The sequence below is a fragment of the Zosterops lateralis genome, assembly GCF_965231275.1.
Source record: "Zosterops lateralis genome assembly, chromosome: 10".
NCBI classification, from domain to species: Eukaryota; Metazoa; Chordata; class Aves; order Passeriformes; family Zosteropidae; genus Zosterops; species Zosterops lateralis.
The window spans coordinates 11,720,152-11,746,967 of NC_139770.1; the positions used below are offsets into that span (position 1 = coordinate 11,720,152).

Consider the following 26,816-nt stretch of genomic DNA (forward strand, 5'->3'; position numbering starts at 1 on the left):
TGTGGGCAGACAAGGAAGTCCACTTGCGCTTATGAAGGGACATTACCCCGCTCAGCCTAGGGGAGAGCAGCAACAATGCAAGCACTGACAGCAGCAGTGAGCCCTGAAAGGCCATCTGAGATCACTGGAGCTGGAAGGAAAATATACTGCCCCAAGCTGGGGTTCATACATCACAGGAGGAACACAAACAGGGGCCTCATGAAAATCAGTCCAGTGGGAAGAAAACTCTTCACATATCCCAGTGCCAGCAGCCAATGTGCCCCCTTGCTCACACTGAGATGGCATGTCTCTAACGGCAGGGCAGAAGGAACAGATGTCCCAAGTGCTGGCTCCTGGGAAGCTGGCTGGACGCCCATTCAAATGCCATTAGAACTTGGCTTCTGGGGTTTTTTTCCCTTTAAGTGAGGAGAGGTGGAAAATAAATGCCATCAGCTTCAAGAACACACGTAAAATGGGCATCAGATAATTAATTTAAAAACTGCTTAAATATTAGCAGTTCCTCTTGTATAAATAACTGGGTTTTTATTAGAACTTTTAATTGCATCAGATATATCTGAGGGACATGGCGTGTCTCATTTTAAACGTTTATTTTGCCAGAGTAAACCAACCTAATGTATTCCATGAAAATTATGCATCCTTTCACAATGTTAATTTGAATAATCAGTGTAGGGATATAGAACACAAAGCAATGTATGGAACAAAGTGTTCACCAGCTGTTTAGCTGCGCCAAGATGACTTCTGTGTGGAGAATAGGTGGTCATCGAGGGTGGGAAGGATCCTCCTCTGGCCCTCAAGAGTGCCCTTCCCTGCTGTGAATGCAAGTTAAGCAACCCCTCTTTGGGGATGGGAAAATATTATTTATCTAGTCTTTGATGAGTTTTGCTCTTGCGCACACTTCTGACTGGCTGGTCAGGAATCTTCTGGAGAAGTACCTCAAAACAGAAAACAGCAGTGAAGCAAATCTGTAAGCTGTTTACTTGGACAAGTAACTTGATTTTCTTCTGGTCAAAAATTGAGATTTTTTGGAGGAAGAAAAAAGAAAATAAAACAGTTGTCTTTATTTTGGTACTTCCAGAGTAAAAAATGTGATTTTGTTTTGAAGCTGTAACTAGAAGCTTCACATATTCTAAAATGTTCATTCAAACTGAAGATTTATGGACAAGACCATGTGGTAAAAAGTTATATAAAATTAAATTAAGCACAGTCCGAATTTAATTTTCAGGAGCAAGTATTATCAGATTGGATTCTTTCCCTCTTTTGAGATCCCCTGAGATCAGAAGATGGGGAATTCTTTGGCTTCGATCTTCTCTCAAAAACTTGCCTAAATTTTCCAGTATAGTCCCTGACTTGGAGCCAGTGGCTTGGCACACTTCAGTAAGATGCCTCCTGTCCCACCAAGCTGCTGAGGCAGGGCTGCCATCTCACCAGATAAATTTACACTCTAGAAGTGTACTTCAGCCTATCTATTTCCAGTTAAGAAGACTGGGTGGAAGCAGCTCTCAAGTACTCAGCACCTGGCCAAACTCATCTCTGACATTTCTGGGGGGGATATATCAATCACAGGTCTTTGGGCAATTGGGGCCCAACCTCAGCTGTGGGAACTCAGGAGGTTCCCCTGCAACCACTGAGAGTGCAGCAGCTTCTCTCATCTCCCCTGTCAGTCTGAAATATTGCAGAACTGCTCTTACATTTCTCTGCTGTTTACCTAAATTCATTCCTGCTCCCATTTAAGCCCATTACTTTGTTGTTCAGTCCTCCGTGATAGATGAGGGCAATGAATCCCTGTCATCTCTAGCATATCTTCCCATGTCTTTGACAAATAGGCCTCCAATGGGATTTTCTGCAGCTTAAGAACTCCCCAGGTCTTCTTCCTTTAAGAAAAAGCAGCTAACACAGCCCACTGAACTCACCCCATGTGCTGGTGTTTGTCTGAGAGTATCTCAAGGCCAGACTCTTCTTGAAGGAGACCTCCTGAGTCTCTGAGTGTAGAAGTGGGTGTATGTATAAGTCCACAGATTCCACTGCTCCACACATAAATCAGAAATTGTCTTATGCAATTTGCAGTATTTAGTTCGTTCAATATCAGTGCATTAAAAAGGACTAAAACCTGACATTTGCATTTGATACAGGCCATGTTTCTGGTGGATGCAGCCTCTTGGGTCATTCCACAACAGCTTTGCCAACCACTTGCAATTTCAGTCATCATCTTCCCACAGCTCCTCTCTTCTGTATGGGCCCCCAGCCCTGAGCTGCCTGCAGCAGAGTAGCCCTAGAATACACCATACTCCTTCTACAGAACTCTGCATCTTCCTGGGAATGGGGAAAACACCAGGGATGGGGTAAACACCAGGGATGTGGGGCTGCAGTCACCTTGTACCCCTGTCCAAATGCACCTTCACAGGACAATGTCAGTGCCCTGCTACATGTGTTGTACCCCTACAGACATCCCTCACCTGCAGCTCAGGCCGTGCCTTCCTGGAGGAGTGCCACCTTCAATCCAGCTAGGAGCTTCTTTGAATTAGACCAAAATTTGTCTGCAAATTGAGCAGGCTCCTCCTTTCACAAAGTACATGAAATTTGCTTCCATCAACCCTACCACATAGATGAACTTCTGTTCACCTCTAATAATGACTGGGAAGCCAAATTCCAAGCTGGCCAGGTTTAATATCCCTTTAGCAGTGGTACAGGGAGCTCCAAACCAACATAGATAAGAAAAACCAAGACTTGACTCCTACTGTGTTGATGCAATTTGTCGCAGAAAGGATCTGAGCTTATCTGCCCACTCTGGGATGGCACTCTGATGCCTAGGAAATGCAGAGGTGCTGCAGAAAATACTCTACACCTTTTTTAACCTTTTGAAGAGCTTTGGCATTGACAAAACCAGTTCCTCTTCAAAAGGAAGATTGACTACTGCTTTGCATGCATTTAAACCAGTATGGCTCTTGCACATGGCCATGGTTTTTAAACTGTGTGGCTCTGCTGCCCTTTGTTGTCCAGCACAAACCCAACCCCTTTGAACATGGTTTTGGAAGATGACCTCCTTTGACAAGGTCATTCGATACTCCCAGCCTTTACACCAGCCTCAAAGCACGAGACTTCAGTGAACAGCTGCTTTTCACTAGCCTAGAAATTCCTGATGCTTGCTGAATTTTTGAGGCTAAAATAGTGAAAACGATTTTCTCCTCTTCTCCTTGCAGAGAGAATTCCCCGTATCCTTTACCCACGTGGCATGTGTATAAATATAATCTCCTTTCTCTTCTGGCAGCAATTCAAATCATGGGTTTTATTCTCCACTCCACCCAGATGGCAGTTACAGAATCGGGGCAGGAGGGAAGAAGATCGGAGAGGAAACATATGAAATTATACTGGCAAGATTTAAAGGGGACAGAGAGACAGAAAAAAATGTGCAGAAAACAGCTGTCTTCCTCCTAATTTGATCTGTTTCAAAAATGAAGCTGCACAAGTGAGACCCACTAGGTGATGCATTTGATTGTAATTGGGTTGCAAAACAGGCTAATTTTTCTTACTGTAGTCACTGTTTTCGTCCTTGGTCCCATCAATTGTACCATCTGGGTGCATCTGCAGGAAGTATTCCTGCTGGCTGAATAACCTTGTCACAATTCCTTTCAGCTGGGGTTCTGCAAAATAAAAATAATAATTATTACCAGATATATCGAGTAGCACAAGACCCAATTTGCTTGTCCCCCATTAAACCCTGTATAAATGTAGAAGTGCCTGGCAGGTAAGACTGCTTTCAGTGATTCCTTTCAAGCATGGCTGTAAAATATTCATATATAACACACAGAAATACAGGCAAATACAATTGAGATCAGATGAGCAGGTAAAAAGAAATGCATACTTGGTGCAGTTGAAACAGATTACGGAACATCAATTCTCTGAAGGTTACCTACCAAATGGAAGTATTTAGACAGTTGATGTATCTAGAATATGCCACTTGTTCAGAAGAGTATTTGCTATCACTGTTGCAAAGAATGTGCCCATTGTTTCTTAACCTGTTTGTGAATCCAACCACCTTGCTCTTTGTATGGTTGAGTCACTATCATGCAGTACCAGTTTTATGCCAATGAAAAGCTACTTTAATCACTGGTATTACAGTGGTGCAAACCCAGAGCAACTGAGTGCTGAAACAAGGCTGCACATGAGTCCAACCCTGTGGGACTTGGGGAGAAAAATTTAGAAAGGAACAGGCACATAACATTTCCAAAACTGACCTCTGAAACATTTAGGGGCATCTCAGACCACCTCTGTTTCAAAATCCTTCATGTTCCTGCCCTCCTAAAACACGTGTCACGCATCCTGGAAAATTAAAATCTTTGTCTCCAACACAGACCTCTCCCAGCCCCTGTGTATCATGAGCCAGCCACGCCCTGGCTGGTTCTTTCCTGTTGGCTCTTCAACATTTTCTATCTTCCTGCTGAAGGGTAAAAGGAAAATATGGAAAAAAGAGGAACCCATTTGAACTTCACATGACAGAGGTGTGCAGCTTTACCACCTCTCTCCTCATCACCCTACCAATCAAACACAAACTAAGTGGTCAAAACCAGATTTGATTATAACCATGCAAGTCTTAAAATTTGTCACAGGCATTGCTGCTGGAACATAAGCAAGCTGACTGCATATGAGCAGACACACTCACTGGATGGAGGAGATCCTTGTGTGACAGGAGGTTGTGGTTTTATGTGACCACCCACCAAAAGTAAATAAATAAGACCCAATTATTGCTGGCTCAATGGACAGGAAAGAATCCAGCGTAGCATACCAAAATCTCGTCAGGCTCCTGCCTTTCATGCCTCTAGTGAGGCTGTTTAATAAGCCATGGTCGTTACATAACCGTGGTCACGTTGTGTGTTAATGTTCCCATCCGGAGCTTTGCTCTCGCTGCATCACTGCACGACTCCCCTTTGGGGATCCCTCACCCTGCCCTCCTGCACTGACAGCAGCAGCAGCAGCAGCGATCTCAGAGCCAGACAGGCTGCAGGTACAAAGGATTTCAGTTTCAGCAATCCCTACACTAGCCAGGGGGGAGTCAGGTACTTTCTTACAGCTATAAAAGCCACTGAATAAATCAGATCAGATGGTTTCTATGCTGCCTTAAAAAAGAAGTGATGTCAGTGCAGTGAGTGCTGTAGGCTGCAGTCAGGCTTCCTCCCAGCAAGACTCAATGCTGGGACAGTAAATAAGTACAATTGTACTGGTCATCTACTAAGAGCTAGCACTGGTCAGGCCAACACATGTCAAAATGACATCTAGCAAAACACTTAGCTCATTCTTCTTACCTAAATGAATTATCTATTTTGTTGACTGCAGAAGCTTGATTTAACTTGCTTTTCATTAGAAAAGTACATCAAAGCTAGAGGAAACGAAAAGCTGCATTTTCAGGCACAGATGCCTGCACCACCCTCCTCAAGTCTGTCCCCTTCCTCCCTTTTATCTAACACCACAATAGTAAAGGCACTAATAGGCACTCTTTGATATCAGACACCTACATTTCAGTGCCTGAATGAATCTTAGCCTCGATTTTACTAGCTGGTTAAATTTTAATGTTTAAGTACTTTGCACGGAATGGAAGAGCTCCCAGAAGGAGAGATTTAGGAGATGCTCCTGCAGTCTGAGGCTTTCTGTGTGCTGGAGAAGTGGGGAGGTCTTGTCTTAATGCTCTCTGAAGAGGAGTGGGGAGAGAAAACAACCCTGACCTTATCTCTTTTCTTTGGAAGATGACTTACTACAGGACAGAATTAGAATAGCATCTTTTCCTCCTTCTTAGGGATGCAAATTATATTTCAACCATGTAAATAATTTTGGAACAGAAAAATCTCTCCCACTTTTAGTAAATAGCCTACTAAGTAGAACACTGACCAAATCTGCTTATTATCAGTATCTTATGACATTTTCAGAGTTTATCAGAATAGTACCCAAGGTCCCCTGATCTTTCCTTGCATCCTTTCTATAGATGCAAACACGGGCACCAGAAGGCTGTATCACCACAGCAAATACAGGGTAAACCCCAGGGTTCCTTTCTTTTACTGACCTGACAAGACACCTGGTCAGCTTTAACAACTGCTCTTTTCATAATTCTGGCCTTTTCTGAGTCATTGCCTACCTAGGGAAAAGTTGGAGGGGAAATCTTGTGTTACATGACCTGGTTTTGCTGAACTTTGAGGCTCACACCCAAACTCAAAAGTAAAATTCAAAGGCAGTGAACCAGAGAGTTCTCGGCCATACACAAACTCACATTCCTCCTGGCCTTAACACAGTCTGAAAGCAGCAGAGCTCCTGTCTCTCCTCACTGCACAGATCCTCTTCTGCAGGAACATCCCTGTGAGAGGATCCTAAATGAGCCCACACTCATCTAGGATGCTTTGTAGCAAAAAAATGCCTCTTCCAGACACTGACGATCAGTGAGCGTCCTGGAGACACACAGGTCTCTTCTTTCCTGGTTTCTTCATTTCCTTGGGTCTCTTTCTACAGCAGAGAAGTGCTGGTGAGAAGCTGCACCTTTGGGTACCTTTAGCTACCTGAACTAAACACAGAAGCAGTGCAGGGAGGTGCACAGCCAGCACCAAGTTCTCTCCTCTAACACAAGGAGGGCTGGGGAGTTGCCTGAGCAATGGGTGATTTGTCTCACTCAGTACAGCCATCTCTTCACCTGAACTGATCTCTCTCTGCATCCTCAAACTCTCACAGGCTGGCCAGGCCAGGTCCATAGGGTCCCAAACCCACCAGTATCTCTCCAGTGCCTGCAAAGGAAGCAACTCAAACACAAACAGGTGCACAGGTGACAACAGATGCTGGAGTAGCTGCTTCCCACCAGGGAACCTCTTTTCTTACATCTGGGCATAAAGTGAGGTACTGGGATTTGCTATTCATACCATAAGCAGTGTGGCTGGAGGTCTACAAACAAAATTTTATGTGAAGGCAACTTTTAACAAGGAGCAGAGATTTACTCATTTTCCCCTCTTTCCACTGTTACCTGAAGAGAAAATTAGATAATCACAGGACAGGAATTTTCCTACTAGCCCAGAGGTAAAATGCTGCACATGAGTTTTAAGAGACCTGTTTTTGTCATATCATATATTTTAACATCACTTCTTTCCATTTACAGAGCAATTTTATCAGTCTTCCAGCAGTGCTAACCCTTATGCTGCAGCATTTGTGCTGAAAACCTCAGTTTATAGGAAAAAAAACCTCAAAACCAGTAAGTCTCCTTGTCAATTAAGGATGCTGAGACACCCTGGTAAGTCAGAACAGAGAGACAATGAAATAGACTGAGAACTTTCCAGGTTTGCAATAAATAGAGAACCACTCTTCCCAGCAGATATTATTGACAGTGTTTATTGGAATACCAGGGGGGGGAAATACAATAAAACCCCACAACAGCAATACTTTTGTCTATACTTCCCTCAATGATACTGCTCCAGGCTATATTCAATAAGAGAAAGAAGCAAACCATAAAGTAAAGGGAAAAAATTGCACCACAGATAAGCAAAAACTCTGCTATAAGTATTTTCTTTCTGTAATTCTTAGAATTTGTCACAAATCAAACCTACTCTCTAACCTCAGGCTTGTAAAGCAAATGGGACTCAAATCCTCTTGCTTTTAAAGGCGCAATGCTGCAAAACACACTTGGGATAAACCTATTCCTCCCACTCAGGCTCCTCTGTGTGCACTTCTATTCTGCTGTAGAAGCAGCTTCCTCTGCAGAAATGCAACTGAGCTAACATGGACAAGACTTCAGCACCAACTTAGTGACTCCCTAAACACAAAGTCAAGCACTTCAGAATGGATTTAAGAAAGATGTTCTTGCTGCCTTAATCCCAAACTACTGACTGAACAGAAGAGATTTCCACGCAGCTTCTACTCCCCCTGCAGACCCCATGCTACCAGGTTTCCCATACAATATGCAAAGGGATATTTTTATCCCTACTTTACAAGCAATACTTCAGGATGCTTACTTTAAAGATCCTGTTCTAGCTGCCCATATACAGCTGTTGAGAGCTGGGGAGTACTGGAGAAAACTCAGTGGACTCTCTTTATGCAGATGCAGTAAGCTCAATCTTTCAAATGTGGCAATTCCAGAAGATGAAAGGGAAGATCACGCTCAGGAAGCACAATGCAGAAGAAAACAATAACACAGAGCAAGAGCTAAGCTGTAACTCTGCTAGTGTGCAGCATCTGTCAGACTAAGCGCTTCCTCTTTGGTGAAGACATAGTTGCCACCTAACGACCCCTTTTAGAGCAGTCATCCACTGACAAGTCACTGAACATCCCCTGAAGGGCATCTTGCTTGGTCACCCTTTCCACAGGCCAAACTCACCACTTCTGCCTGCCCTGCTTTTAACTTTCTGAGCCCTCTGGCACAGCTAAGGCTAACTAAATCATGATCTGACTGCTAATCCTCCTGTCTGTACTTAAATGGTAATGTGATGCTGCCATTATTCACTTCTGCTGTCCTGCTGCTGAGCCTTAAAGTCATCTCAGTTCACTATGAGCTGCTGTGCTTCCTGCCTTATTATGCAGCTACACAGTGATCTTCATCCTCCTGGGGCTTGCCAAGGACATGATAGTTGCAGGGTGCTCACATGCACTTTGTTTGATCTCCAGGGGCACGATCACTGAAGGCCAGAGGATCAGGGCTAAATCAGTTACTCTGCAGAGTCATGTCCCTCACCCTCAAGCTGCAGGCATTGCTGAAGATATTTGCTGTGTGCTATGGGGAAAAGTGCAAGAGCACTGACAGAAATATCACTCTTTACTGACCTTTTCATTTAAGGTGAATAAGGAACTCACCCCTTAAATAGAAAATGGAGAACACAGAAGTATAATAACTCCCCTTAATGCAGAGAGGAGCTACGAGGTCATGCATCAATGCAGCATTTAGCAAAGCCCCACTGAGGGCACCAATTCCTGCTTATTTCCATCAGCAAAGCAGCAGAACTAAACCCCTGGGGGACGAGCCCTACTCTCTTATCATCATTGTAGGGTAGCTCAATTTGCTCCAAACCCTGGGCTCTGGAGCAGCAAAGAACAAGGCACAACACTGACTTTCAGCTGCAACTTCACGATGGAAGGCAATCTGATATGGTCTCATTTCTTGCAAGTCTCAGAATGCCCCTTATTACAGCAACACAATCACCTGAGGCTGCAGTAAGCCAGCCCCACTTTGCCTTGGGCTGGGAGTTATAAAAGGACTCAACAAGACCATACTCACAGAAGTCATCTTAATGTGAATCCTCCAAGTCAATGGCACAGAACTTGGAGGGGCCACTTTTCAATGAACTCTTAAAAGAGATGAAGGGCTTAGTGACCTTTGAGGGATTTGAGCCACTGGCTCCAAGGATTCTTGCAATGTATAGCAATGCTCTTGGTTGGCAGGCAAGCCTCCACTTGAGGTTACTGGCGCAGAACTGCTTCTAAATCTACTTGAGAAGTTACTGTGCTGGGTGCCAGTGGTACTCAGTGTGGGTTACAGCATACACTCTTGAAGCTTGTGGGGTTACTGCTCTCTGCACAACCAGCTGTCAAACAACAGAGGACTCTGAAAGTTCAGATGGGAAGCAGTGATTTTCTATCCAGCCACCTGTGATAAGGTACAAGGAAGGCACCCACTGCAGAATTTCCACAGGAGATTTGCCCATTTGTTTGCTCTCTTTCACTGCAGCTCAGTGCCTCTGTCTGGTCTTAGCACAGCAAGGCTGTGAGAGATGCCAGCAGCAGGCTCCCAGAACAGTCCCTCTGGCATCTCCTCAGGACATCGGTCTGGCGAGGGAGAAAACATCTCCAGCTCTCCTCTGAACCACTCGGCACGCTCCTGACTCCCTTCTGTGCCTATGCAACAGTTTTGCTGAGGATGTGACTGCAAACACAGGAATTGTAATACATCTCAGGAGCATATTTCACCTAAATGTTCTTCAAACATTTGTTTATTGCAATTAAACATTTTAGCCTGGAATTTACACATTCCATTATTCTTATTTCCCCCCATTCAGGCTGCAGCTGTCATAATGGGAGGTTGATTTATGACTCACCTAACCAGCACTCAAATCCTTAGCACACCAAGCCCAGCATGCAAGTCAGAGCATAAACTGCTCCTAATTTACTTAGATTAACTCTGCATTTTAAGTGCCACTGCAGAAACTGCAGTTCCCCTCCCCTAAAAAGGATGGGTTCCAGAATACTCGATAAGCCAAATTTTGCAAACGCAAATTTTGTAGACAGAGAAGGGCACCAAAATCTCTCCTCCAGAAGTACAGTATTAATGAAGGCTTGTAATAAATCAGCACGAAAATCAGCAAGCTCCATGCAGATTACTATGGTGACAGGCATCAGCACAGAACTCGGGGATGAAAAGCTGAGGGAGATAAATGTTGGGGTTATTTTCCCAGCCAGAAGCTGCCAAATTCTCCAGGGTGTTTGGAGTTAAGATGAAGTAATTTGGCTGTCTCAAATTAAATGCATCACTATTGACATAAGTTTCATAGCACAGCTCACTACAATAATTCACTGAATCCACCCAAACCGGGAAGCTCAGGAATAACACCACTTGCAGCTGTGAAAGGAGCTGCTGCCCTTGAAGACCCAGAGTGTGTTTTCTCAGTCCAAACACCCTGCCCAGCTCTGCCACATGGCGACCATGGCTGTAAATCTTCAGCAGATGCTGCACATGGCTGGCTGTGGCTGCAGCTGCAGTGAGTCACACACGGAGCAGGTCGGAGCACCGTGAGCCACACACGGGGATCCTGGAGGACACTCCAACTGTGTCATGCAGGTGCGGAGGTGGGAAATCCTGCTGCAAAGTGCTGAGTGTTTTCAGCTCCCACAGGAGTGCACAGGCAAAAGCAAGACATTTATTTCCCAGTGTCACAGTATTTTCCAGTTTCTGTTACTAAACTCAGCAAAATTGTTTGGGGCTGAAGGACATTTATTCTTTGAGGAAGGCTACAAGCAGGTGGCCAGGATGGCCTGGGCAATGCTGCCTGTACCATCCTGAGTAACAAGCAGGGAGAGATCAAAAGAACTGCAGAGCCAAGGGAAGTGAGTGACACAGGGGAGCATTTGTGTTTATCTCGATGTCTCCTCACGCTGCCTGCACATAGGTCTAGTCACAATGTGTAACAACAGCTGCCCAAGCATTTGGGAGCTCTGCAGCAAAGCCAGGCATCCAATCCCACCTTGCAAAGCTGCCATGAACCTCTTTAGTTCAGATGCAGCCATTTGGTTTAACACACTGGTACATCACCCAGCCTGTGAGTAGGATGGAGATGGAAACAGACTTACTGACATCAAGATTTGGTCACGAGGTCTGTGGTTTTGGGGGCACCAAACAGTCAATCCCAGCTCCTTTCCCAATGATGCAGAACGAAGGCCATACCCAGCTTCAGTTTAACATGATTACAGGGATAATGTCACCCTCCAATTACAAAGCATTCATTTGGAGAAGAAAATGGCTCTGGGACAACAGGGCTGCATGGCACTCTTGTGTATTTACTCATCTCAAGTGTGAATCTCCACCCAGGGCTAATAACTACAGAGAAACAACTGGTGTTTCCAGGATGCATTACATGTAATAACAGGCTGTGCTGGCAGGGATGGCCTCTCTGTTTGAAGGACACACTTCCAAAAATCACATTTTCCTAACTCAGAGGGATGATGGGCTCAAGCCGATGACAGCACCCATCAAAGCAATCACCTCCTGTCACCGTCACTGAGTCACTGGAGCAGAATGGCACCTTGTAGGCAAAATGAGCATCCAGAGAAGTGATTTCCTTTCCTGTGCTGGTGCCTGCCAGGAGGAATAGTAATTAGCTCTCCAGCATGGAGCACAGCTGCCTGTCTGCACCCCTCCACGATGCCTGCTTTGCTCCAACCAAGATGAGTCCCTCCAGGGAAGTCTTATTTCTCACTTGAAGAGTAGGTGGAAATGATGTGATTGCACGTCTGTGGCATTTATGCAGGTCCTCCCATATCCAGGGAATCAGTTTTACAGGGATGTTAATAGAAGTCTGAGGTAAAGGGCAGAGAAATTAGTCATATAAAGCATGGAAAATTTGAGGTGCCACATGGAATCACTGCTACATGTCTGTGGATGTCATCTGCTACATGTCAGCACAGCCTATGGATGTTAGAAAGTAGGGAAGTCACCCTGCAGCTCACCCACTCTCCAAGATCTGGATCTCATGTGACAGCCACCCAAGGTCAAAGGCTCAAGGATAACAAGGTATGAAGTTGTGGATGAGTTTTCCCAGAAGGCAAACAGCAAACTAATTTACATGACACATGAGCTACCCACTTGGCACAAACACCAAGGACAAAACAGCCACCACAGCACTGAGGGGCCAAAGAGGAACCCAAAGCTGAGCCACTGCAGCTGAAACAGAGGGACAGAAAGTGAATGAGAACTGATGGCCCATCTGCCACCAGGTATTTTGGCACAGAATTGTTGACTACCTCTAAGTAAAATTGCCTAGCTGAATATTTTGCTGGAAAGTTCAGAGTAAGAGTAGATAAAGTTATATACAAACTCCATCTCACTAACTGAAAAAAAGAGAGAAATCTGAAAAGATTGAAAGTTTTTATTTTTTCTTTTGACAGGACATTTTCTTTGAAAATTTAATAAAAAAAATGTTAAAAGTGCCAGAGATTAAATCCAAAGTTTCATTTTAAGTACAATGAAATACTGCATTGAGTCTGAATCCTCTTCTCCCCAGAAACTTCTTTTATTTGACCAGAGAACTAAAAAAAATCAATTCTTCATACAGTTCACTGCCACGTTTATCTTTGCCTCCCCCAGGATGCGGTTTGTGTTGCTTTGTTGATCCAGTGTGTTTTAGCAGCAGACAAAATTTCAGAACATTCCCCTTTCAAGAGCAATTTTCTACACCTGTATTCACTTGAGCTCTGATGATAAAACCAAAAGCCAGGCAGGAACAAAAGGCATACAGAAGGGATGTAGGGCTGTTCCAGAATTTATGCAGGATAAGCTTTTTTAGGTAAATGAATTTAAAAAATGAGAAATTTAATGCAAAAGAAGTTGTAGCTACAGCTCCTAAGCTGTCATTTTCCAGCACAGTCAATGCCTTGGCTACCGAAGGTTAAAGCTTGCTCATAAGTATGGATAGCAGAGCATACAAAATGTATTATTTATTTTGAGGAACACCCTGCAATTATTCCTGACATATTGTGTAATTAGCCAAAATTACAGCATATTCACCGAGAGTGAAACAGAGGATAGAATAAATATTATGTGCGAGCCCACAGTCAGTGAGCACATTTCATCTGGGTGCAGACATGTCTCATGAACCAACCAAGCGTGGTTCTCCCTGGCCCCCTGGGCTGTGCCAGCTCCTGAGCCAACACCCACAAAGGGGAAACATGGGGAGTAAAATCCTGATTTTAAAATCTCGTTCCAGCAATGGGAGCTCAAGAGCCGCATGAGGATTTAACAAATGGGAACACCCACACCTACAGAGCTTTCAGGATGACTGAGCCCAAAGCTCATATCAGAGAAGAAAGGGTATATTCCCATATATGTTATCCCAAGAGAGGTGGAAAGACAAGCTCTGAGGATGTCTGGAGAAGCTGCTTGCTTTGCTGCCTCAAGATGACAGGAGGAGAAACTGAAAAGAAGCTATGCCCTCTCGCCATGCTTGCAGCACCTCTTGGCCTGCAGCTTCCCAGAGAGAAGGTTTCCTACAGAACTACATGTCAGACTCATCCTAAGGACTTGTTTGATGGCTCAGAAATCCTGGGGAATGTTGTGGCAGTGCTCTGTGTGTACAGTTAGAAAGATTGTGTTTTGTTCTCTTGACTCCAATGTGCAACATAAAACTCCTTTGCTGTTAATGAGATTTCTTCCTGGTTTCCTGTGAAGATGTAGTTTGGCTATTAGGACATTCTACCCAGAATTTGCTCTGTGGGAGGATACAAATACAAGTTTAAGAACATCCTTCAAGGAATGCACATCTGGAATCAGCATAGGACAGAGGTTGGACTAATCAACAGTGGGGTCCCTTTCAGCCCTGCTGCTGGGTGACCATGACTTGGTGGCATTAGCACATTCTGCAGTCTGAGTTTTGGTAAGAGTCCCCATCTCCCCCTACCTTGAAGTGCCCCATGCAAGGCCCCCATCACTAAAAGTGCTCACATGAGCAGAGCAGACACCATCCCTGCTGTTCAGGCCTGCCACAGTGCTGGGATTTATGCTATTCTCAGATGCTACATCTCTTCACTTCTCCTATCAATCCAGCAGGACTGAAGTACTGCAGAAACACTGACAAGTCCCTCATACAAACAAAACATACTATGGAAACAACGACATCAAACTTCCACCCTGCTCTGAATGCCTGGAAAAGTAAATTCATTAAAATAGAAAATGGACAGAACATACTACCAAGAAGCAATGAGGAGAAATTAATCACTTCAGGTGCTATCAGTCTGAGGAAAGGTACCTGGTCCTACCAACACCAGCTCACAGAAGTGCCCTGGATAATCACTGGATGGCAACTCAGGGAAAAATTTGTGTCTCAGTGTCATTCTGCAAGCATTTAAATGGTCCCAAGTGATAACATCCTCTTTTGCCAGAGTATTCCTTAAGCAATCTCACCGTATTTTCCAATGGGATGAGCATGTGAAACTCCTTTATTTAACAGGTAATGAGGCTGCGATGTGGAAAAAATTAAAGCTTGAATCAGTTGGGTTGTATTACAAGAATATTTTTTGCTCACTGCACTAGTGCAGCTTAAGCATTTCTGTAGCAGTTTTGGAAGCATTTTTGACTCAAAACTATGCTGTTACTAAATTTCAACAAATCTTATACAACACCCAAATGCATAATGAAAATGCACTGCTTGTGCCATTCTGGTCTGAAGCATTATACTTCAAAGAGCAAGATCATGCTAAAAATGGCCAAAATTCTACCATATGACTTGAAGTTTTTTCCTTTTGCTTTGTGAACATATAATTATTATTTTTTTTTTAATCTACATAATGATTTTAATTTTCTACTAGGGCCAAAGGTTTCCTTCAAACTAATGAAAATGCTCCAGGTGTGAGAAAGCCATCATCCACTTTGCTCCTTCTAAAGCTCTGTTTTAAATAACTATGATGTTTTACTGCTCATCTCTCAGCACAAACACCTCACTTCTGGTATCAGGCAGCCCTCAGGACTCCAGTGATACGGGCAGATTTACCTGCCACCCAAGTGCCATCTCAGAAGAGAGCTGGAATCAGTGAGCTCCCTCTCCAGGGATACATGTGCTGAGAATGACACAGTGCAGATGGAGTGAAAACAGAAAATCTGCCTCTCCAACAGGTTTATGAACAAAGCTCCTGCTCTCTCAGCTGCCCAGGAGGGCTCAGAAAACTTCACTTGGTGCTTGTTAATCATTCAAGAGCTCCTATGGGGCTGTAGCTCTAAAATCTTAGAATTTATTTAATGGAAAGTAGAGTAGAAGAAGAAACAGGAAGAAAAACAGAAGAAGAAATGTTTATGGAAGCAAAGAAGATAGGAGTGGCATTGAGTGAAATTAGCTAAAAGCCAAAATAAACGTTTAGAAATGTTTCAATACTGATGCTGTGTGCCTGCCAACAGGCAGAGCCCATACTGATGAGCACCCCACCTCACCATAAAAGCCAGCAGAGAATTACTGGTTACACCACACGCTCTGCCAGCCCTGATAGCCACAGTAACAGACAATCCCTGCCAGAGTGTGATGCTGATCACCACGGAATGACCGCAGGGACAGCTGCAGATCAATACAGAGGCAGCCAGTGACTCACCCCAGCTCCAGTTACAGGAGCTGTGCCAGGAAAACCACCAGCTATAGAGCAGGTAGATGGTCTGAGCCCGTCACCTGCCAGCATCTGATCCCTGCATCTCCTGCAGCCCAGTGGCTCCCAAGTCCCCAGGGAACGCTTCAGCAACCCAACCCTAGGCTGGATGCTGGAAGCCAAAATGAGCTGTCTTTTTTCTAATTTCTACTGCTTCTCAATGTTCTCGAAAATGTGGACTGGCTTTTTGCAGCCTGGCTTCCTTTGCAGCAGACCCATTCACTTGACCTTTTGCAAACAGTTTTGCTTTGGGGGATGAATGAAATGTATTTATTTGGCAGCTCAGGCAACATGGGTGGCAACTGCTAAGCAAAGAAACTATCTGTGCAGCCAGCAAAGGGAGGAGACAGCCAACTATGCTATTCTAGATAAATATCAATTAAATGAGCATGTTCTATTAACCCCAAGACCTCTCTTTTCTTCTTTCATTTCAATCCAAAATGCTTAAGTACCTCAAGAAAGGAACATTTCAGGGGAATTTTATCTTTATCATAACTGCAATCAGGTTTCAGCTGGAGAAGAGGCACAAGTAACAGAATTACATTGCCTCTCTGTGGTTATTTTGCCAGTTCACAGCATGTAGCTGTCCACTGGATGTAACATATGCCCTTAAAGAGAGCAGGCTGCTGGAGGGTAGGTGAGACAGGAGTGCACAGAGCACTCCGTTGATGTTGCTGTGGGGTGTGGGAGAAGCTCAGTGCCCTCCAGCACTGTTGTGGCTGTATCTAGCCCTGGATCTTCATCCCCACGTACAGCCCCCACCATGAGAGGCAACCAGCCATTTTCTGACATCTATCAATGAAGTCACACACTCCAAACAGGAACTATTGTGCTGAAAAGGTCCCAGGAAGAAAGACGGGAAACACAGGCAGGTGATAACATAACTGTTTTTCTCCTTCCACCAGAGCTGCCCACCTTCTGGCCAGTGAAGGGCCAGAGGTCCACAGCTGAGGGTTCCTCTTCAGGAGCACAGCAGTGCCAGACAAACACCATTGGAAATCGAGTCAGTTTTTGTGCTCGGTAACACTGAAGGAGGAGGGGGCACTGATGCAAGTCAGACTGGATTGCACAAAATTCCACCTCCCACTCAAAACTTCAGGTACAACAGGTGCACATGCTGCCAAGAAGAGAGAGGAGCTGCTACTGCTACCTCCCCCCTTGCTACTGAGCACAAGGGCTCAACAGTCTTCCAAACTTAAGAGCTCTGCCTAGAGCCACAGAACCCCAGGCAGCATCTCCTCAGTGGGTACCCCAGCACAGCAGAACAGTCACCTCCTCGTGACAAACCCAAAGCCACAGAGCAGATGCAGCAACACAGCTGCACAGATCCCCTTCCGTGATGCTGCTGCTTCCAGCATTAACCTTCATCTCCCGTTGCAGACCACTTCACAGGGAAAGAGCAAAGAGCAGAAATGCCCAGAGGTGCTGCATGGAGCCTCATCACACCAGCACCTCCTCCCAGAAGACTGGAAAGGCTCAGGACTCAGGACACCAGCCTGGTTCATGGCTTTGTCCCTCTGCCACCTTTAGCCAGGGCATTCTGGAATGAACACAGAAGAGGTGTTTGACAAGTGCCAGCTTGCAGCCAGGTGCATTTTCTAAGCAGCCACATAAGCTCCATCCTGGTGTCAGAAAGCCCCATTTTTAGTGGTTGGAACAAGCACAGTTATTTGTCTGAGCCGCAGCGTGGGGGCTGGAAAAGCCGAAGTGAGTGGTCTGACTGAACAGTGAATCCCACAGTTGTGTTCCACAGCTCTTAATAAAGATGCCTTCTGCTTTACCATTTTAGAAATGTGTTGTAGCTGCTATTTTCAGAGGTGCTGTTAAGAAGCCCTATAGCCCTGTGACCGTGCTGCACAAACTCAGTCTCCGCATTGACTCCCCCAAAGCACAAACCCTCTGTTCCTGCAAGCTGGAGGAGAGGCACCCATGTGTGCATCCATGGTTCTCCTACAGCTTTTAATAGAGATTCAAAATAAAACCAGCCTTTGGAAAGGCCGAGTTATTTCAGGATTCTGCTACATGTCAGAAGAGGGCGAAGATAAAACAATAGATGTAGTAACTTACTCCATGCTCAGAAAGGATAATGCATTAACATGAAGAATCTTGTGTTATCTGGGGAATAGAGATTAACCACATATTAAACAGGAGAACAGAGTACAGAGGTACTGCTCCCCGACAGACTGCAGCAAGTACAGCCCAGGCACGGAGTAGATGACTTCAGTACAGGTCACTTCTCAAAACATTTCCAAGATCGAGACACAACAATAATGCCGTCATGGCAGTGACACTGTGACAGCACACGGAGCATATGAAAATGTATCTGTATTCAATAATTAATTCTTTATTTAAAAGTTAGTTATTTGGAGCTGCTTTCTCTGACCTGTTCTTGTCTATGTTCTTGGTCACCTTCTGCCAAGCCACGGAGCTTGCAAATATGAAAGGGATGTCAATCTTTTGCTTGATAAAATTCTTTCTTTGATTTTAATAATAACAAATCACAGCTTGGTTTCAACTGTGCAGGAGCAGAAAAAAATCTCAGAAATAATATGCACATGACTGTTCAGAAGGATAGATGAAATGAGACAAATGTCAGAGGGATGAAACAAACACCTATCTGGCCACTGTGGTTCATGGTATTCCTGTTTGGGAGGGGAAGGGAGAAAAGCAATAAGCCCAACTGCATTTGCACTTGCTCCCCACCACAGTGAGACTCAAGATGATGTTTGTCTCTCAAACAGCCTCATCAGCTTCCACGGCAGCTCTGCTGTCCTCACTGCTCAAGTCAAGCTGATGACTGTTTTGGTTAATAGGTAACTTATCTGCTAAAATATGAAGTATCTGGTCTTCTGGAATTATTCTAAACTTGTGTTGAATTCAGCAAAGCAAGGAAGAAAGAAAATCTTGTCTCCATTTTGTTGTTTTTCTTTTTTTGGAACTCAAGCTTTTGGGTTTATATTTCAAAGGAAAATTTCATTTAGAAGAATACCTGAAAGTTAAAGAAAAATACACATATCAGAATCTTCTAAATGAAATTTCACCTTCACCCCCCTCCCCTGAAAAAAACCCCAACAGTTGTATCAGTCAACAATAAATTGATTTATATGGATCTTTTATGGTGAAGGAAAACAATCACTCACAAACCACTTTTTGCCCTGACTCTCCCGTTTGGCTGGTGACGGAGGAATCAATCATTTGTATTGATCTAATGGTGAGCCTCTGGTGGCTAACGATTTCCACTGCTCTCACAAGCACAGCTACCCCTGGGGCCACGGGGACAGAAGATATCCATCCCTCTCAGAGCCTGGATGACTTCCATGGATTTTCTTGGCATCAACCATACTCAGTCCAGAACTAGTATGAAGCGGCTTACTGACTGACACACTCGCTCATAAGCTGTGTTGGGAAGCAGGCTGGCAGCTGAGTTTTCCATGCTCTGAAGAAAACCAGGAAACGGCATCTCTTCCCCAGATCTTAGAGACTGAGAGCTTGGGATTGCTGTCTGACCCCCAGTAACCGAGCACAGCCATGCACCGTGACATCCACCACATCTGCAAGTCACGAATGTGTGTGATGCCACCCCCAGGGATCAACTGGATAAAATGAAACCCATCTGCCAAGCTGTCGTGAGCAGGAGGGAGCCTCTTCCTTCCTCCTGATTATGCTGGCATTCATTAGCATGGGTGGTGCAGAAGGAGCTTACAGCATTGCCCCAACTCAGGAGGATGCATGCCCTCAGGGCTCTGCCCTTCCCCTTGGTGTTATCCAGGCTCATGTCTGGCTGGAGACTTGGCATTCAGGCCCTTATCTCAGCTAGCACTTCTACCAGCTCTTGCTGTCCAGGTGATGCCACATTTCCAGCCATTTCCATTCTTGCCAGCACCTTCTTAGATACAGAACAAAGCACCGAATTCTACAGAGGAGCAGGCAGAAGAATGCAATGGACCCCCCTTGGCTGGGCACACACCCAGACACTTACAGAGGAGAGCTGGGATGCAGATGGAATTCTCCTGCAGGGAGCAGCTATGCCCTGGGTAATGCAGCCGGCATTCGGACAGTAGCAACAAAGTGGACAAATTCCACAGGTTGGGCAGGTATTACAACTGTTCTGAGATGCACCACTCCACAAAAGCGGGCAAGGACTATGAGCTAAAAAGGCAGTTTTTACCCTGAGCTTCAATCATCATTTTCGCCCTGCATGAAATCAGAAAGGACTTCAGGATTTAAGTCGGAGAATTTAACAGCTTGCAGATGACAGACTTCTCAAATGTTTAAAATGAATCTCTGAATGAACAAAGTCCTTCTATGTCCTTCAACTAATGTTGCTCTTATATTTTACTTATACTGCTGCAAAAATATCTACTTCCATGTATTTTAAAATCCAAATCTCTATTTATTATTAAAAATGAGAAATACTGCAAAGGGAAAACATGGTTTAAGTTACTGATTTTTTTTCTATGTGCAAGCCATTTCCTTTACTTTGGAAGAAGCCTTTATATATCCTTAAGGAAAAGCATCCTTTCCCTGCAAGAGCACAAAATGTGTACCAGACAGGGAAAAAAAAAAGGAATTTAAAAAACGCGATTTTATTTCCTGGGGTGAAAAACCTGTTTAAGAATGAGCTCTGCATTCTGAGCTGGTAACTCATCTAGAAAAGTAGCGTCTGGGGGGACTGAGACAATGCTACACAGTGCCTGGCACTGCCTGACCTAAAGCTGCCTCAAACATGATTTTCCCAAGTACTAACACCTTTTCAATGGGTTTCACTGGGATAAAACTTCTAGCAATCCCCACAGATATTGTGCCTGATGCTCCAGTCTGTTTCCCTTCATGCAAGGCTGCCAATTTGCTCAGCTTTGCTGTTCAGTGGCCATGGCATGATGGAAGGCCACCTCTACCGCAGCTCTCTGGGGTGCACTCTGCCTGAGATGATGTCTGGTGAAGCAACAGTGACAGCTTTCACAAACAAGCTGGACCCACCAGCCCAGGCTTTTCAGACTGCTATAGAACAGCTGAAGAAGGGACATGCTTGGTTGCTTTAATTCAGACACAGGGGATGAAAGTACTTGGTTCAACTCTTTGTTGGCAGGGAAGTCATGTAGAGAGAGCTGCTTGTCAAGTCTCCAGCATTCAACTATTGGATCCATCAGTCCCTGAGGAAGAATCCACCTCTTGAACCTGTACAAACATGGCATGCCATACAGTAAATTCTTTTGAATCCTTTACCAAGTCACAATGGTTCAGAGCAAAATATATCATTAACAGATATGCAATTGCAGCAAATTACCTGTGTTAACTCACAATAATGGGATTTAGCCCATGCGTCCAAATGTTCAGTTTAGTCCACAGCACTGTGTCCTTATTTGGCCTATCTTAAACTAGTAAGTCATCTTGGAGCAAAACACATCTAAGAGCTCTAAAGAACACTGTGTGCATGTGAGACAGCTGCTTCTGCCCATTGAAAAGATAGACAAAATTAGTTCCCATTTTACACAGTCCCTATTGCAACCAACAAATGAGATGCTTCTGCAAAACAGACAAACAAGTCTGTTTTCCCCAGAAGCTGATAGCTGCATGGATCTGGTTCCCCATAGCTTGCCAAAATCTTTGACTACTCACGCCCAGTATGTGAGACTCAACTGCTCCAGGGTGCAAATTCTCCCTTCCCATATGAGAGCAGTAGTATGTCACTCTCACTTCACACAGGCTGCAAAATGGAGCACAAGGTGCCAACCAGTGCCAAGTACCTCTGCTCACCCACGTCTTTACTGAGCATTTTAGTTACAGCACTGCTTGAGTCACATATTAAAACACGTAACAAACAGCTTCCTTAATCGATGTAAGCTCACACAGTTACTTTACAGAAGCAAAGACCAAAAGGAACATGAACCTCCAGCAGAGTCGTATTTGTGTAACGTGCAAGCTACAGCTCGACCACTGCTGCATCCTGAGCTCAGTGGCAGCAGGGCCCAAAGCATGGTGTGATGGTCCCAGCACTGGGAATTAGGTCTCTGTGTCAGGTAACTGCTCCATAGCTGGAGTTGGTGTTGCCTTCTCTAAAATGGGAAGAATCCTCTCCATTCAGTAGAGCTTGTTGAGTACTATAGATGAAAACCACTCTGTAAAATCGAAGTATTTTGACAGTTACTCCCCATAGTCGTAAGACAAGGTCATGTTTAAAAAGGTAAGGAGAGATCCTCTAGCACTGTATCATCCCCAAATACAACTGTACCTCTTTTGAACAGAGTGTGTTTCTCTCATTCCCTTCACCGACTTGCAAACTACTGAACCAGCATATCATTAAGTACACATAATCACTGGGGTTGTGGGTCACTGCACAATGTATGCACATTTCTTTAAACCACTTTCAATTCATTTGCATGTCATTTTCTGTGCAGAAACTGGATTCTGAAATGAGCAAATTATCTGGGCACAAATACACTCCCCCGAATAAACAATCAGAGCAGCAGAATCCCTGTAGCATGCTGCCTCCTGAGCAGCATGCCCAAGACCAGGAATACAATGTATCAATGAAATAAATCCCTAGTTAGAAAACCGATGTAGGGAACTAACAGACACAGTCCATAGCCTAGGAAAGGACATTTAGATATTTTTTTTCATAGCAACTTAATTCCTCCAGTTCTTGGGATTTTATAAAATGAATACAGTACTGGTTACAAGGGATTGACTGACAGCCCTGAAGATTGAGCAGCTCTATTTTTACAACACTGAGTAGCACTGATCCTCCTTCTAAGTCAATAAAAAGATTCCCTAAAATCACTCTTGCCTGTAAATTATAGAAAATGTTCCTCAGCATGAAAGTCCATGCAAGTTGAGGGAATTCTTAAAGCTCATCAATTCTTCACAGGCATTTACTGAGTCCAAGGAAGGAGAACTGGACCTGTGTAGCTGGGAGCACTAGGGTAGGACCAACAGAAAGCCTTCCCAACTATATCCTGCTGAAAGTCACTCAAACTTCCCAACCCTTTTAATCCTTAGGAGACTGCATTTAATAGCAGATTAAGATGGAGAGGAAAGAGGAATAGAAAAAATTACAACAGTAAGGCTCCCAGTTCCCATTCTTGCTCCTGCAAAGAGTGATTCCTAAGACTAAATGCCAAAAATTTTTGGGCAAGAGCCGTGTTCTGGTCTTGGCTCACAGATTAACTAATATATAGGATAGTCCAGCAAGCCACCACTCATCATAACTTGAGTAGGAAGAAAAAGATAGGCAACTTTATCCCTGTGAATATTTCAAGTCACATTTTAAGTATTTTACAGCCTCTTGTGATATCTGCTTTTAAGCAGACCATTAAATAAACTGGTTTTCACAGCCTAACCTATGCATTAAGTCTTCAAACATACTCACATCTAAATACGGTCCCTGCCCCACAGCCTGTGAACCTGGGAGTGATGACAGTCATCCAGAATGATTATTCTTTCCCCTTTGTTGACAACAGTGTTGAAAGAAGTGGCCTTCTATGGTGAGAGGTTTTGTCCCACTTCCTTCCCTTGTTTAGAAAAGTCCAGGTCATGTATATCAGTCTACAGACAAGAAGAGCAGCCTTAGCTACTTCTGACACCTTGGTGGAGAGTCATTACCAACAGACCTCAGCTGTGGAGAAAGGGCTTCAGGAGACACTGGTCGACAAATACAACACTAATGTATATGGAAATCATGGAAGGGTTACACAGGCGGATGGTACACCCTGAATGGCCAAGTGTGAATGAGTATCCCTCTTTTTTAACCATTACACTGAAGAACATCTTGAGAAAACTACATCTTCACAGCAGCTTCTCAAACGAATCTCTGCTTTCTTACCTTTATGGTGACTTATAGCAGCGAAAAAAATAAAGCAAGACATAAATCATAATGCCACTCAGAAATTATGGAGGGCCTATTCTTGCCAGGTGCTGAGTTCTCACGCCTACCAAGGACAGCTGAGAGCACAGAGCAATGCTCAGAACTGAAACTGTGGGTGGTGGGACTTCATCGTGGGAATGTGAGCACCAGGGTGTACACTGAAGTGAAGGTCTTCACAAGACTGAGCACAAGCATAAAAGAATAAAGAAAAGAAGGAAGACAAGAAAGGACTACCCTAAAGAGCATTTCTAGGTCCTCACAAACTCACTACCAGGTGTAACCGTCGTGCAGCTGCCATTGAGAAAGCTTTCTAAGCTAATGAAATTCCCCGTACAACTCTGTTCTTGAAGTAGCACTTGATGGATTTAGTGATCAAATGGCCACAATTTTAACTGATCCTCAGTTTATCGATTTCCTTGTCTCCATGCAGAAAATGAGAGAACATTTAAAAAACTTATCTACGAGGAAGTGGAAAAACACAGTTCTGGGTGAAGCTTGGACAAATGAAACCCCTGGGCCACTCCTGTCGGAGGACCCCGTGCGCTCACGCTTCGGACAGTGGTGAAGGGATGCTGGCAGCAGGTCACTGCCTTCCCATCCCATCAGAGCAGGGGAGGAGATCCGCCAGGACCCAGGCCAAAGTTGAGCGCGGAATAAGCCTCGCCCCCAGCCGGTACCCGGCGGTGCCGGGAGCGCCCCGGGGCAGCCACCCCGGCGGGACCGGGGCTGCCTCTCTGCGCGAAGCGGGTTCCCACGGCCCCGGCCCGCCGTACTCACCCGGTCTCCTCCTCACCGGCCTTTTCCTGCCGCTGCAGAAGCGCACTTTGCTGAAGACCCCCAGGACATGCCTCTCGCATAGGGAGCGCCCGTCCTTGCTGGGGCTGGAGCGGCGCTTGGAGGCGGACACCCGGTCGCTGTTGGACTCCCTCGCTTGCCGCTTCTGCCGGATCAGCGAGCTGGCGATAGCCGCTGCCATCGCCGCTCATGGGCCCCCCGCGCCGCTCCGCTCCGGGGTGCGCCGCCCGGGCGCGCTGGGGCCGAGCCGCCGCCGCGCCCCGCGGGGACCGGGGACGACCCGCTTAACGCGCTGCAGCCCCGAGTCCCGGCGCCGGGGAGGGCTCAGCCGGCCAGGCGGAGCGGGGCGCCCGGGCTAACAACCATGGCTGGACGCCGGACCCCGCCGCCCATGGGTCTGTCCCCGGGGAGCGCAAATCCCGGCGCGGGCGGCCGTCGGCGAGACCCCCGGCCGGGCTGGCAGCGCCGCGTAGATCCGGGAGCGGCCGCCCCGCTGGCGAAGGTCCGCTGTGTCCAAAGGATAGGGGAGCGCGGAGGATCCGCGGGTCCCTGCGGCGCGGTGCCGCTCCGCTCCGCCCGGGCGCAGGCGGCGGCGCTTCCTCCCTCCGGCCGCCCTCCGGCGAGGGGCTGTGGGATGAGTCAGAGACTCCTCGGGCCGCGGGCAGCCCCGGCCCCGGCGCGGTGGCTCCGAGGCGCTGCGCGGCAGGGCGCGCACATGGACGCGGCTCCGCGGCCGGGCTCAGGGAGAGCCGCGCTGCATTTCTGTTCGCACTCCTCCTCTCTCTCCTCTCCCCCCCTACCCACTCTGCTCTCAGAGAGGGCGGGAGGGGAAAGAAAAAGCAGCCACGGGGAAAAGCAGCAGGCCAGCAAACAAATTAAAAAGAAGGGTAAAAAATTAAATCTAAAAAAAAAAAAAAAAAAAAAAAAAAAAGAAGCGCCCGGCCGCGAGTGCGGGCTCACATCGCCGCAGCTCGGCGCCCCGGGCTCACAGCGCCATAGCTGGCGCAGCTTCTCCTGCCCTGCTCGCCGCCTCTGCCCCGGCACCGGCTCTCCCCGACGGCAGCAACCCACATCGTCCGGCCGACCGGGCGGCCGCCGAGCGCTCGGCACCGGGGCGGCCCCGGGCCCGGCTGCCGCGGCGGGGACGGCGGCGGGAGGAGCGATGCAAGGCGGGGAGGAGGTGGAGGAGGAGAAGGCGGGGGGGAGGTGCGGCTGCCGCTGCTGCTGCTGCCGCTCCGTGCGGGGCTCAGGATGCTCCGCGGTGCCGCCCGACGGCGGCGGGGCGAGGAGGAGCCGAGCCGCGCCCGCTTCCCGCCCGCATCCTCCTGCCCGACCCGGGAGGGGGAAGGCGAGGAGAGGTGGGGGGAGGAGAGGGGAGGGGAGGGAGGGGCCGGGGAAGCCCCCCCGGACGCCCACGCTGCGCAGGGCTGTTGCCAAGGCGGCGGGGAGCCCCGCAGCCCCGCGGCGGCCGGGCAGGAGCCGGGCTCCGGGCTCGGGGAGAATTGCAGCTGCTCCCGCTCGCCCTCCTCTACGCAATCCTACGTGATCGAGGTTCGGATGAGAAATACCGCGCAGGCAAAGCGAGGCAATTGCAGCTCCGCGGCGGCTCTGCCCCTCCGCCCGAGCAGCCCCGCCGCCCCCGCCGGCAGCGGGGCTTCCCCGGCACCGCAGCGCTCCCGCCGGGGCCGCCCGCCCCTCCTGCGGCCACCCCGGCACCCTCCCTGCCCCTGCTGCCGGCGCCCGAGCACCCGGCCCCGGCGGCCAAGCGTGTCCCTGGCGTTCCCCGCTTCCCCGCGGAAGCAGAGAGAAGGGACAAGCCCGGCAGCCCGAGGGCTGCTCTGCCGGGGCCGGTGCGGGCGGCTCCAGGGGCGGTGGGCACCGCTGGGCTGGCCCCGGGCCCACGACACGCCGCCAGCAGCAGGTGCTGGGCCGGCTCCCGCCTATCTCCAGCCACAAAACCGCACCGAGCAAAACTGAAGGTGGAAATACATCTCTGGTTATCCAGAGAAGTGACCGCTGCTGCTGCCACAAGGATGGTGCTCTCCCGGTTTGAGGTTCAAGTCACAGGTAGCGATGGTAGCTGCCAGGTTAGTTAGGTGACCAGCAGGATACTCGGGGGAGCGCACGGGTGTCGGGGTGGAGGGAGAGGGGATCTCTGCTGGAAAGAGGGGACACTGCTACACTTTGGCGAGTAGCAATGACAGGACGAGATTAAGCCAGTCCTGAAGGTGTACGGGTGACGCATGTTTCCAGCTGACCAGAGCATTTTAAACCACTTGGTGACACACCCTAGGAATTACCAGTTTTAGCA

General features: G+C 46.9%; 1 protein-coding gene across 3 annotated transcripts in view; it reads right to left on the minus strand.

Moving 5' to 3' along the window:
- The window catches only part of FGF12 (fibroblast growth factor 12), a gene marked incomplete at its 5' end in the record, with an annotated part of 231,623 nt that overhangs the window by 72,746 nt on the left and 132,061 nt on the right, over positions 1 to 26,816 (minus strand). For 2 of the 3 annotated variants that reach the window (XM_083868659.1, XM_083868658.1), the window contains one exon: positions 3,528 to 3,638. In XM_083868659.1, the coding sequence (XP_083724785.1) occupies positions 3,528 to 3,579 (52 nt within the window). Of the gene's footprint in view, positions 1 to 3,527; positions 3,639 to 24,487; positions 24,687 to 26,816 lie in introns of those variants that run through there. The other variant, XM_083868657.1, reaches the window with a different exon arrangement.